Source organism: Sphaeramia orbicularis, chromosome 21, assembly GCF_902148855.1.
Source record: "Sphaeramia orbicularis chromosome 21, fSphaOr1.1, whole genome shotgun sequence".
NCBI classification, from domain to species: domain Eukaryota; kingdom Metazoa; phylum Chordata; class Actinopteri; order Kurtiformes; family Apogonidae; genus Sphaeramia; species Sphaeramia orbicularis.
This window is the reverse complement of record NC_043977.1, coordinates 55917908-55932552: the sequence shown is the minus strand read 5'-3', so window position 1 is coordinate 55932552 and position 14645 is coordinate 55917908. Positions and strand designations below refer to the sequence as shown.

Here is a 14645-nt window from a genome sequence, read left to right as displayed (position 1 = left end):
AGCCAGTTTTCTGTTGTCAGACTCGCTGTTTCAAGTCACTGGTCTGCCACTGACCCTGTGGTTTCACCCTGATACGCTGTGAAGGCTGTGGAAGCAAAGAGCTGGTGGGAGGGAGGAATGATGAAGCACAAGGGAGGGGTGGAGGGAGAGAGTCAAAAGGGTGGAAGAGGGAGCTGTAAGCCAGTGAGGGAGGGAGGAAAAGAGGGAGGGCTTTAATAAGGAATGTGGGGGAGAGGAGACTAAAGGGTGCTGTGAGTTCCTGCCTTATCTCCCTGTCCCTCAGTGGAACCTCCACATGCAGCAGCACCAGCCCTCCTTCACATTGTTCATGCCTCATAAAGCCTGAACCTCCAGGAAGAATTACACCACTGAATGGGCTGTCTGTGTGCGTTTGACAAAGGACTTCTTAGAATTTATCAAACTAATTATTTTGCTTTTAACCCTTTCATGCGTGAGTTATGAGAACCTTAATCAAGATTTTTTTCCTAAGTGTTTTAATTCCTCTTGAGGCATGAAAAAAAAACAATGCCATTGAAATTTTTTTTTATGAATCTATTTTTCATGGAGCTGTACAAATGTCCACTCAGCTGGACACTATGCATTTAATTTTTGAAGCAAAGAAACATGTATTTACTGACATACTGTGTGAAAACTAGGGCTGTGTATTGGAAAGAATCTGGCGATACAATACGAATCACAATACTAGGATCATGATACGATATATCACGATATATCATGATACTGTTAAAAAGGCCATTTTTTGTTTTTCTTTTTCTAAAATTATTATTTCCTTGAAGAATTGAATTACACCACAAATCTGCACAAATACTGAACACATTTTTATTTGATCAGAACAGGATCTAATGTTATGTCACAAAATGTTCCTGTGTTCAAACTGAAATTATGTTTTACAGACATTACAGTTTCGGATCCTGTTCAAATGTTCATATTCTATTAGATCAGAATGAACATCAGAACATTATTTTTGTGCAATCCCAACAAAGGAACTAACATTATTTAATAAAACGGTGTTAAATAATAATAAATAAAATATAAACAAAGAAGAAAAACAAAAATGAATTTGAATAAATACCTAAAAATATCGATACAGTACTTTTTAATATTGATACAGTATTGTGAAATGAAATATTGTGATATATTGCAGAACCGATATTTTCTTACACCCCTAGTGAAAACTATGGAATTTTTTTTTTTTTTTTTTACCTGTCTTGTCCAGCATCATAACAGCAAAATGGTAGTCTGGCTGCCTTTTTGTGCTGAACAAATTTGCTTTGCCAAAGGAAACCTCAATGAGGCTCCCTTTGATATTCTACTGTCTTTGTTATGAGTTTTGTTGAATCACATTTTGATACTGGACCTGACAATGAAACATGTATTTACTGACGTACTGTGTGAAAACTATCTTTTTTGAGCTTACCGGCCGACAGGCTGTAAGCTATTGTCGTCATGCGGCGTCCGTTGTCGTCCGTCGTCAGTTACAAAAATTTCATTTGTCGTCTTCTCCGAAACTACAATTCCAATTGACTTCAAACTTGGTATACAGCTTCTTTATGATGGTGTCAACAAAAGTTAGTGAAATTATTTGGATCCGGATCTGATTCTGGATTTGGTGCCACTTTGAAAAATGTCCCCAATATAAGAGATAGGAGGTAGATCGATGCAATAACTCAGTAAATATAAATGATATCCAGTGTAAATTTCTTCAGTCCAGCCCTGATGGGGAGATGACCAAAACATAATGTCCACATGCTGATCAGGATCTTCTTCTGGATCCGGGAACTTACAGAAACTTTAACATGGGCTCTTATGGGGAAAAAATTTCAATCGTCTTTTTCTCCGAAACTACAGTTCTGATTGACTTCAAACTAGATGAAGAATTGACATCCTTTTCTTTTGTTTCAGCATTGGCTTGACACTACAAAAAGTATCAAAAAACAAGTGAAAAGTAAGTATTTCTATTCTGTGTTGTATTTTAAAGTAATAAATTGATTTTCAGCTTCATATTTGTTTAGTGATATCTGATTGTTGTCATTTTGATCTGTGTTAGTCGGCCCACCATACTGCCTTCACATGAGAGTGAAGTTCTACTCTTCAGAACCCAACAACCTGCACGAAGAACTCACCAGGTTAGGAATACAGTACCAAAAACACTGCAGTAAACTGTTAATATGTAATAAAATATTGTTTCCATGACATATTCCTGATTTTTTTTTTTTTTTTTTTTTTCTACAGATACCTATTTGTGCTGCAATTAAAGCAAGATATCCTCAGTGGCAAGTACGTCATTTCTGTGTTTGAGCTTTACTGCAACTTACCTAAGAAAGTGGGATGCACAAAAACAAAGAAACTTTATGTTGGTCTTGTGATTCTACCATAAACGGTTCAAATGACCTGTTTCATTTACTGTGGGTATAGTCCTGCACAGCTGTTATTACCGTGTGTTTTCATGTAATGCAAAGCACACAGTACTATTTTTTGTCATATTTATTGCTATTATTATTATTATTATTATTATTATTATTATTATTATTATTGTCATGACATACAAAAAGGCAGATTTTGTTGGGGGGCCTGTTCTGGTGAATTAGACTGCAGTGTTTTAGCTGTTGGTGTTGCTTATCATATGTCCATTTTTCAGGCTTGAATGTCCATTTGACACAGCGGTGGAGTTGGCTGCCTTCTCACTACAGGGTAAGCACCAGAGGACAGTTTGGCTGAACATTGCATAATGTGGCACAAATGTTTACTTGGGCACAAGGGTGAAGTGTCAAGGTAAAAGTCAAGTTTTCTGGGGACTAGTACTCTTGGCAGGTACCAACATACTGACGTTCCACTTTACGGACTTCTGTTGTGGTGAAAAAATTATTTCAAATTAAATTGACGTTCAGTGGGGGTGGGGTGTCCCTCCCCTAATATGATGGTAGGGGAACGCTGCATTTCATCCTGTAAGCTGTTAAAGGACACTGGTGACTGGAAACGATAGTCAGAGAAACTGGAGGCTGACCAGTGTGGGATTTTTGGGGCTGGTACTAATATTGATAGTCTATATTTTATTAGGTGTGAAATGATTCCTCGAGTTGTTCGAGTACCTCGATTACATAAAATGATCGAGGAATTTTCTCTGCCTCGTGGAATCGCTTATTTAATTGTAAAGCTCATAGCACTACTTCATGAGGCACAACGTGCTTACGTTACTCACACAATGGATGATGACGGCGGATGCACAAGTGTTCGGTTGAAGCAGCGGGAAGATAGAAGAGGCGAATGAATACAGCAATGATGATGAAAGACAAAAAAAAAAAAAAGTCAGAAGATGTCGAAAGTGTGGAAGCATTTCAGACTGAACAGCAGGTGAACACCGTGTCATGTGTCAGTTTTAACTCTGCCCTTCCATAAAACAACAGCACATCTGCGATGTAACATTTTCTCATAGACCCCCAGAATGGAGCGGAGGACCCCAGATAAAAATAAAATTAACGTAGGGCAAATCCATGAGATTAACGTTAATGTACCTTACTAACATAACGTTAGCCCTGCGGTGGGCTAGGTTTCTGTTAATTATGTAACTGTCGAATGTGTGTTTATTACGATTGTGACAAACATAGATTTAGGCAGCGAGCCGCACACCCAGGATTTGAACAATTAATTTCCCAAAAGTATGGAAACAATGGTGCACGGCTTGGGGAAAGTTTTCTCTTACCTTGTCACGGCCGAATTTTGGCAAAATCCAACAACTTTTTGCAAAAATGAAGTGAATCATCAGTTAATTGGATATGTGTGTGTGTGTGTGTGTGTGTGTGTGTGTGTGTGGGTGGGGGGGGGTTATAGGTTATGAGGCAGACAGATAAGGTGGGGGGGGCATTGCCTTGATTCTCCTGAATACAGCAGAAATGTGTAAAACTGTTCATGCATGGACTCATTCCAAGTTCCCGTTCAAATGTTCTTGCCTCTTATATGCCACATATGTTGTTTTTTTTTTGTTTTTTTTTTATATCATGCCCACGGACTTGAAGGTTTTCATTCACCATACAGAGCAACTTACAGAGAGAAGCTATTTATTTGACTAATAACACACTTCACCACTGATAAACAACAACAGAGAAATGCCCATTCACCCCTCCGTGTGGAAAAAGAACAACTTCATATTTATGAGTGCTGGTGTATCCCAGAGCAGTTTTTACAGTGGACTGTCTCCATGACGACAACCAGAAGCGCACGCAAAATCCTCATTTAATTAAGGCAGTCTCCAAGACTTTGCACCTGTTGTTATTTGCGCAGGAAATCTTAGTTGATCACCCCTGATATGCAAATCAATAGCACGTGCATTTTTTAGCGTGAGCAAGCACATTTGCGCCCGTTATTTGCGATCTTAGAAAATCAGGCCCTAAGAGTCTGACTGCTGCTGTTCCCATGGGCTCATGCAGTCCACTTAGGAATGTACCATTTGTTTTGTTTCTCCAAATGTTGACCTTTTACCTTTTAGTCTATGTATATTTACAGCTTTATGAACAATGATTGTACGTGATGCATTTGTCTGCAAATGACATATGAGAGCGGTGCTTTGGAGGAACAAAGATGTGAGTGTGAACAGGCGTCTGTGGAATGGGCCTGAACACACACTCCCCTCAACACATCTCGGTGTGTGGAGTAAATGCCAGCTCATTAGTGCTCCATCCTCTTTGGAGGCCCCCTAATCCACCACTCTGCTCTGTCTCCTCTCTTCACCACAGTGGAGTGTTCTCCATTGATGTTCCACCTTTTATGTAGAATTATGTTTTTGGTCCACTGACATTTATAGGGATGGAGGAGTCTCTTCTGTCTGTATCCAGAGGTTTTTTTTACTCACAGCTGGACTAAGAATACTGCGTGTCCCCAAACAAGTCCTCTCACTGTTGTTATTTGTAAACAGCAGCAGAGATAAGATTTAGTTTTTAGCTTACCGGCTGACAGGCCGTAAGCTACTGTTGTCACGCAGCGACCGGCGTCATCATCTGTCGTCCGTTACAAAAATTTCAATCGTCTTCTTCTCTGAAACTACAGTTCCGATTGACTTCAGACTTGGTATACAGCTTCTTTATGATGATGTCAACAAAAGTTAGTGAAATTATTTGGATCGGGATCTGATTCTGGATTTGGTGCCACTTTGAAAAATGTCCCCATTATAAGAGATAGGGAGTGGATGGATGCAATAACTCGGTAAATATAAATGATATCCAGTGTAAATTTCTACAGTCCAGCCCTGATGGGGAGATGACCAAAACATAATGTCCACATGCTGATCAGGATCTTCTTCTGGATCCGGGAACTTACGGAAAATTTAACATGGGCTCTTATGGGGAAAACATTTCAATCGTCTTTTTCTCCCAAACTCCAGTTCTGATTGACTTCAAACTTGGTATACAGCTTCTGTATGATGATGTCAACACAAGGGATTGACATTATTTCGATCCGGATCTGAGTCTGGATTTGGTGCCACTTTGAAAAATTTCCCCATTATAAGGGATGGGAAGTGGATTGATCCAATAAATCAGTAAGTATCAATGATATCAAGTTGGAATTTGAATTTTTACCTCTGCCAAGGAGGTTATGTTTTTGCCAGGGTTTGTTTGTTTGTCTGTCCATTAGTGTGCAACATAACTCAAAAAGTTATGGACAGATTTTGATGAAATTTTCAGGGTTTGTTGGAAATGGGATATGGAAGAAATGATTAAATTTTGGTGGTGATTGGGGGTGGGGGGGCCCACGGGGGGGGGGCCACTGATCAGCCTTGGCGGAGGTCTGCGCTCTCCGAGTGCTTCTAGTTTACAGATGTGATTAAAATATGACCAAAACATGGGCTATTTCTGTAATAGAATAAATACACAGAACTGGCTGATAATAAATGGCATCTGGATACATTTCCCAAAGCTTTGAATTTGGCCGGTAAACTACAGGGCCATTGGTCCTATTTTTCTAATCAGTTCTAATTGTTCTGTATCTTTCTCCACTTCCACCTGGCTTTGTCTCCTCTTATCTCTTTATTGTAGCTGAGTTAGGAGACTGTGACCCATTAGAACATAATCTGGACCTTGTGTCAGAATTTCGCTTCATCCCCAACCAGACAGAGGACCTGGAGCTGGCCATATACAACACATGGAAAGAGTGCAGGTGAGCGTTTATCAATACTCAACTTAACAAGGAATATAATGAGTTGACTAAATTTAAGAACATTGCATTCACCATGACATCAGATAGATGTGTTTTGATCACCACAGCCTGTCCTCCATTCGTGACTAAGCATACATAGGTCACAAACTTAAACACTGAATGCTTTGAGAACGAGCATGTGTGTACTCTGAACATACTGGGGTGTGTGCCAGAGCGTTGTCATCCATAAGGTGTGTCATAGATTCAGCTTCTCGATAGTTTTTTTTAGTTTCGACTGGACTAATTTTGCTCTTTTGAAAACATTCATCTCTCACTCAAGAGACTACTTATCAGAAACCTATAACATCAGTTTAAACAGCCTCCCCAAGCAGTTTAACAAACAGCCTGCCACACCTGGACTCACCTGAGAGCAATCAACCCCCCCTGTAGGACTTGAACAATGACCCATTCCCTCCTCAATGACCCTGAAACTCACACACGATGGACTCTATGCACAGCCTCACTGCTGAACTTCAAGTGGGTCCTTTATTTCTTGTCTTTCATTACTGGACACACTGATTAATCCAGGTGTGTCTGCTACTTCTTGTTGTGACTACTGATTAATTAGGCACATCTGGATTAATCAGTGTGTCCAATAATGAAAGACAGGAAATAAAGGACCCACTTGTAGTTCAGGAAGTAGTGAGGCTGTGCATAGAGCCCATCAGGGCTGTGTATCAGCAAGAATCTGGCGATATGATACAAATCACAATACTAGGATCACGATATGATATATCACGATATATCATGATATATCATGATATATCATGATACTGTTAAAAAGGCAATTTTTTTGTTTCTCTTTTTTTAAATGATTATTTCCTTGAAGAATTGAATTACACCAGAAATATGTAAAAATACTAAACACATTTTTATTTGATCACAACAGGATCTAATGCTATAACACAAAATGTTCCTGTGTTCAAACTGAAATTCTTTTTGACAGACATTACAGTTTCAGATCCTGTTCAAATGTTCATATTCTATTAGTTCAGAACTAACATCAGAACATTATTTTAGTTCAGTCCCAACAAATGAACTAACATTATTTAATAAAAGAGTGTTAAATAATAATAAATAAAATCTAAACAAAAAAGAAAAACAAAAATGAACCTTCACAATATCTGCATTTGAACCTAAAAATATCAATACAGTAATTTTTCATATCGATACAGTATCATGAAATGAAATATTATGATATATTGCAGAGCCGATATTTTCTTACAGCTCTACACACAATACCCACTAACAACCTTGAAAACCCAGGGCCACCTCCTCTATGACCCTAACACTTAAGGTCATTAACATGTGGAAAAAGGACCTCCACAGACCACTCCCCCTAAAGGTTTATAAGTCTGATTTCCACACCAGCAAATGGAACTGATGAGGTCTTTATGGATGAGAGATGAAACATTTTCAAGAGCGAAACTAGTCCAGCTGAACCTTGAAAAATTACCAAGAAGAACGATGACCTGGACAAATGAGAACTTCCACAGACATGTAGATTCAGCTGCTGTGACTTTAGAATAACTGCTGTGTAGGTCTATGGTAGACGGTTGTCGCTTGAAAGATTATCTTTTTTTCTTGTCTGTTGTATTTTTGCTCGTCCTTTCAGAGGTCAGACACCAGCCCAAGCTGAGATTAACTACCTAAATAAAGCCAAGTGGCTGGAGATGTATGGAGTGGACATGCATATGGTCAAGGTAAATGACGTATAGACAGACTCTGTCTTGCTTGTGTTTTGTGAATGTTCTGTAAACCAGTTTACACACACTGCAGTAGCTGGAATACAAACAAGAGGTTTGGTTGGTGACAGACAGGTGATGCTGTTTCTTTTATGCTTCTGTACCAATGAAATCTATAGCCAGGACCATTAGGGTTTCATGTCAGCCCCCCCCCCCCAATGCTACTGTACGTTAGCACTTTGTTCAGATTCATATGAATTCCAACACTGTTTTTATTGAAGTCAAGGCACACCAAAGTGGCACTCATACAAGAAAAAAAGACAACACTTTTAGATTTTCTACATAACAAAAAACACAGTACCCACCCCATCCCTCCCCCCACCCTACAGAGTCCCAGGCAGTGTATCCTCATCTAAGATAAAAATAAATAAATAAATAAACAAGCAAAACAAAGAAAATAAGTGTTCAGAGAACACAAACTTCCGCCAAGCACCCCAAATGGTGTGCATGTGTAGATCGACGATTTCTTTTTAAATGAAACAGTTTCAAGGTTGTTCCATACAGCAGAAATCTGCACAGATAGATAGAACGATAGATAGAACGATAGATAGATAGAACGATAGAACGATAGATAGATAGAACGATAGATAGATAGAACGATAGATAGAACGATAGATAGAACGATAGATAGAACGATAGATAGATAGATACATACATACATACATACATACATACATACATACATACATACATACATACTTTATTGATCCCAGGGGAAATTCCGGGGGAGATTTTTATTTGATCAGAACAAGATCTAATGCTATATCACAAAATGTTCCTGTGTTCAAACTGAAATTCTGTTTTACAGACATTACAGTTTAAGATCCTGCTCAAATGTTCATATTCTATTAGTTCAGAACTAACAGCATAACATTATTTTTGTTCAATCTCAACAAAGGAACTAACATCTGCCTCTCAGACAGTAAAAAGTGCTTTTAGGATGCTTCAAATAACCATTATTTAATAAAACAGTGTTAAATAATGATAAACAAGATATAAACAAGAAATAAAAAACAAAAAACAAAAATGAACCTCTGCCATATCTGCATTTGAATAAATACCTAAAAATATCGACACAACACTTTAATATCGATACTGCATTGCGAAATAAAATATTGCGATATATTGCAGAACCGATATTTTCTAACACCCCTAGTGACGAGTCAGGGATGGATAATGGGTAACTTGGATATCTGCATCAGCATTTACACACATCTTAGTTTTTTTTCTGTCCACATTACAGCACAGCCTTAGAGTTAACAGTGTTAAAAGGGCTCAGTAGTTTTCAAAAGCCTTCCTCTGTGACCCTAGGTGTAAATATACCAAAATTCTGCATTTTAAACCACAACATACTTGCTCCATACACAAGCAACAGTGGTGCCTACAGTTTGTTTCCTTTGTCTGACTCCATCTCCATCACTCTCCTACAGGCAAGAGACGGTAATGAATACAGTCTGGGTTTGACACCCACTGGAGTTCTGGTATTTGAAGGAGAAACCAAGATCGGGCTCTTCTTCTGGTATGTTTGGTTAGGATTGGTCAAACTAGTGACTTTTAATTGTTTTCTTTTTACTTCTTCATTTACATATTAACATACATATTTGTGTTCATGTCCTCTAGGCCCAAGATCACTCGTCTTGATTTCAGGAAGAGCAAACTAACCCTAGTGGTGGTGGAAGATGATGAGCAGGTGAGAAAAAGCAATTTAAACACATTAAAGCTGTACTTGAGACTACATGATATTTCTCAAGTGCTGAATAAAACCAAAGTCGTCTACTGATGTAAACTGTTTAATACCTGTTGATCCACTAATCCGATCAATACATGCAAAAAATTCATGTAAAATGCATTTAGTCACCTTTTCGGGGTCATCATATATGACCCATTTGGACGTTCAGAAGCTCTGTAGTGAACGTGGAAACACCATCATCTTCTACAACATTGTTTCACCAGTAAAACCCATAGAGTTGGATCAATGACAGTGGATGGAGACAATTGTTTTTATCTTCTCTGTTTTGATTTTATATCCCCAACTTTAATCTACAATCTACATGATCAGTGAATTAAATGTAGGAAAATACCAGATTTTCATGGGGGAAAATATGCAAAATACAAAGGATAATATTATAATAAATGGTGAAAAATTACTTAAAAAAAAAGTTGGAGAGAAAAATTCATTTGGGAACTACCACAAAAGCAGCACTGGGTCCTTTTGGGTTAAATTGCATTGTAATAATCTGACCCAGGAACATCAGTGTTGAACAACAATGCAGATACTGTATACTCTGCCCATTTCAAATAGAGGTTTTCTGGACGGTAGCAGAGAGATGAAGAGAAAAGTGAAACACCAAAATTTGACAATTTGTACTCAATATAATTATTTAATACACCCCATGCAGAACAAGCAGCAAAACACTGAATATATTCAAGTTGTTGCCTTGCGTCCTGTTTCACTTCCTGACATGAAGGTGACCACATAAAGAATGTTTAAACTCAGTGGAAATCTGAAGGCCGGGACATTTATTTAATCAGTAATAACATTTCTTTGTTGTAAAATACTTGGGGCCAGATTTCCTAACGCTTTGAATAAGCACAAACCAAGTGCTCTAAAAGTAGGTAGAGATTTTTTTCCACTTGTGTTAATTTATTTGGAATGACAGAGGATACATATATATTTGGAAATTCAACAGCCCAAAACTATCTAGAATAAATGTATAGTACTGGTCAGGTTTAATCACAAACATAAAGGCTATGAACTGTGGACGTCAGAGGTCAGTCTGATGGTTATTGATGCCAAATTAGCATGTTTGACGCCAAATTTATCAGCTTTTCAGACTATCACATCTATCATGTTCAACCTCTAACAGAAAATAAATTATATTTAAATCAAAAATAAAATTCTGATGTCTTCACAACTAACTTATGAGTAACAGAAAATTTAAGCTGGACAAAAGTAGTGATTTGATTTATATTGTGATACATATTGTTATCATCTGATATGAAATAAATTATCGTGATATGATTTTTCTCCATATTGCCCAGCCCTAAAGACGAGTTGGAAAAATGTCTGATGGCAGTCAAGAAATTAATCTCGGTGTGTTTCTTTTGTGTCTTCTCCCTCCTATATTTCCCTTAGTGTCCCTGTGGGTGTTCAGAGCTCCTTTTGAGAGTATGTTGAGACATTGTGATTTTAAAATATTTAGGTACCATACTGAAATTATTACATTAACCATGTCAACTGCAAGAAAGAAAACAACTCCTGAATCTCTGAACCTGCGTTGGCCGTGTCTTTGCTCAGTCTGGTGCAGCACTAATTTGCTCTTCCTAGCGTTCATTTGTCGTTACTGAAATGAAATGGCTGCATCTGCATTCATGAAGTTGTACATTCTTGGCTGATCACCTATAAAACTGCTATCTGCCATTTTACTTATTTCCCCGCCTAGTAAATCTGGTTCTTGGTCCCTTATCAAAAAGAAAAGAAAGCAGATCATATTAAAGTTAGCAGTGGATATGAAAGAAGAGTCTGTTATGTCCTTCCTGGAAGTCTGTGTCAGGTTAATAAAGTAACCTGCCCCCTCTGGTATCTCTGGTATGTACCGTTCTCCTACACATGCCTCCCAAGTCTGTCCTAAACAGTAATAAAATGTGAGCTACTCCAGGAATTGACTGTGTAAGTACTGTACAGACATGAGGCAAGGCTCAGAGTTTTCAGTCTATCTGTACATGTTGGCAGTGAAAAAGTCAAATCCCTTTGGTCAACTTTGTAAAGCGGAAACGTCAGTTGATTTACAAAGTCCCTCTGAACATGTCTGGCTCCAGGGTGTTTTGTGATTATTAGTGCTGCCAAGCATCTGGGCTCCAATGAAAAATCAGATTAATGAGGGAGCACCTGCACTTTGCAACAGCCGTTCACTCATGTGGTAGTTAATATGTACTAGGTAACGCATGAGCTGTGTTTTACTTCCATTGAAGTACTTTTTAGAAATGCAACACAATGTGTTGGCTTCATGTGTGGGTAAGAAACTAAGCCACTTTTCTGCGTCGTGTAATACTTCCCGACATTCTGTATCTTATACTCAGATTAATGAACAATAGAGACCAATGTGCTTCAGGTTCTGCTCTTCAATCTTGGCTTTATTTTACACAATTATAACCATTTCATTAGAATAACCGACACACTTTGTGACAGAGACTGTTCTCAGTTCATGAAAATATATTCTAAGCAGGAACCTTCAGTGTTCAAAAATGAAGCCACCTCCAGTACTGTTCTCAGAGGTGAATTACCCCGTTCATAACTGTTAGGGGGTAGATGTTATTATACAGGATACTAGAGCTGAAACAGTTAACTCGAATTGATTAAAAAAAAATATATATATATATTCTGTTCTAATTTTCCTTAATCGAAGGTTTGTTTCCCTAATTTCGCTGCCGCTAAACATTGGTTCCACTGTAGTGTTTCACACGGACGCTTATTGTGACGCACATGATGCCTGGATCAACACAGTTTATGTTAGTTCCATCTTAAGTTGTTAGTAAGTTGGATACTACAGCTGAAACCAATTAATCGATTAGGTGCTTGAAGCGAATGCAAAAATTCACAATTCGATTAATGGACTCGAATGGATTGAAAGAAAATATTTGATTGCAGTTTTCCTGAATTGAAGCTTCTTTGTGCGTCACAATAAGCATCCGTGTGAAACACAACAGTGGAACCAATGTTTAACAGCAGAGAAATGAAGGAAACAAAGCTTTGATTCAGGAGAACTGTGGTTGAATGATTTTTTTTGGTCACTTTGAATCGATTAATCATTTCAGCTCTATTGGATACACATTTGTTGAAGACTGCAGTGCACATATTGTTTGTAGTTTGTTGTTGTTTATATATACAGATATTTTTACACCCCTGCCCGCCCATAGGATGAGGGTATCTAGTGTATAACAGGAATTTCATCCGTCTGAGATTTTTGTCCAACTTTTGTCTCAAAGATTATTCACCTGATTCTTTTCAGACTACCAGGAGAGGTGCAGTGCACAGTTTAGGGGCTGAATTTCAGACCATTCACCCAATTCAGCAGAGAAAGTGTGATCAGATCGCAGGGGCATCAATATACATACATTCATTTTCTATATTCTATGTCTTCACTGACAACGTATTGACAGCTTCCTATCCTTCCTGTACAGGGTAAGGAACAGGAGCATACCTTTGTCTTCAGAATGGACCATCCAAAGGCCTGTAAACACTTATGGAAGTGTGCTGTGGAGCACCATGCTTTCTTTAGATTGAGAGGACCAGTACAGAAGAACTCTGCACGCTCGGGTTTCATTCGTATGGGATCTCGCTTCAGATACAGGTAAGACATCATGACCCTGATACCGTCACATTTTTAAGTGTGCTCTGGCATGTCTGGAGATTAGATGCCCTTCTGTTTATCAGTTGGCTGGGTCCTTTTCCCGTTGGTTTCCTGGATTGTCACTCTGTGTAATTATAGTTAAGAAACCTATAATTACAAAAATGTGCTCCTCTTATAACTTTACAAGATTAATTATTTATTTACTGTGATGTCACAATATAATGTAAATATCCTTCACAGCGTTGTTGGAGACTTTAAGGAAGGAGGGCTTGTTTAGAAAGTGATGTGTTTTAGCTTTTTTGTTCAACGGCCCGAAGATTTGATGGACTATTGGTACCAGTTGTCGTCCGTCTGTCTGTAAACAATTTTTCAAGAATCTTCTTCTCTGAAACCATCAGTCAGAATGATTTGATATTTGCTGTGGAACATCTTTGGCATAAGATCTACCAAGTTGGTTTAAAGAATTGGGAATTTTTTAATGAATTTTTGAAGTGTTTTAAATCCCCATTGGTTTATAATGGGACTAATTTCAAAGTCCTATGACTTGGAAACAGTTGAATAAATTGATATAATTACTATTGACAATAGATAGGAAGTCCCATATGGACTTTCATTTGGTGCCATGACCTTTGACCTTGACTGACTTCGAAAGGTCAAACCCAAAGTAATGTATGTCCAGATTTCTAGAAAGGTCTTCTACAAAACCATCAGCCAGAATCAATTGAAATTCATAACATAGGTTCCTTGGGGTAAGGTCTACCAAGTTTGTTCAAAGAATTGAGAAATACTGATTTTTAAATTTTTATTTTTTTTTTTTTATGAATTTTTTAAATTTTAAAGTCCCCATTGGTTTATAATGGGACAAATCTCAAAGTGCTAAAACATCAAAACAGTTGAAGTTATTGATATAATTACTCTTGGCAATAGATTGGAAGTCATATATGGCCTTTATTTGGTGTCATGACCTTTGACCTTGAAAGGTCAAACGAATGTCAACTAATGTCTTTAAATATGCCGTTGGACTACAGGACCCTTGGTCCTATTTTTTAAGTCCACAACATGTCTGAACAGATCTATCCCTCTTATATTTGGAATACAGTATCATTCGTACACAAATACGTAACAGTGGTGCAGGACAGGCTCTCAGTGTGTGTTTAAACATTACCCAGTTGGATAAACATTGTCAGTAGTATTGGTTTAACAAAGTGGTTACAAGGTTTGTTGTTAATGGAGACCTATTGCCCAGAGGGGTCATGTATTTGTCTGCTGTTTTGGAGATAAAACCGTTTTTAATATCATTCGGAAACATCCTTTTTGTATAACAGTTGGATGTTGTATCGAT

The 14645-nt window shown here is 38.0% G+C and overlaps 1 protein-coding gene across 5 annotated transcripts in view; it reads left to right on the top strand.

The window, feature by feature from the left end:
• epb41l5 (erythrocyte membrane protein band 4.1 like 5) overlaps positions 1–14645 on the top strand; it is an 81940-nt gene that overhangs the window by 26421 nt on the left and 40874 nt on the right. For all 5 annotated transcript variants that reach the window (XR_003934300.1, XM_030124497.1, XM_030124496.1 and 2 more), the window contains exons 4-12: positions 1924–1966; positions 2069–2147; positions 2254–2298; positions 2660–2712; positions 6048–6168; positions 7823–7910; positions 9383–9471; positions 9573–9642; positions 13134–13303. Coding sequence is in view for 4 of the 5 variants with exons in the window: in XM_030124497.1 (XP_029980357.1) it covers positions 1924–1966; positions 2069–2147; positions 2254–2298; positions 2660–2712; positions 6048–6168; positions 7823–7910; positions 9383–9471; positions 9573–9642; positions 13134–13303 (758 nt within the window). In the remaining variant the exon portion in view is untranslated. The remainder of the gene's footprint in view (positions 1–1923; positions 1967–2068; positions 2148–2253; positions 2299–2659; positions 2713–6047; positions 6169–7822; positions 7911–9382; positions 9472–9572; positions 9643–13133; positions 13304–14645) is intronic.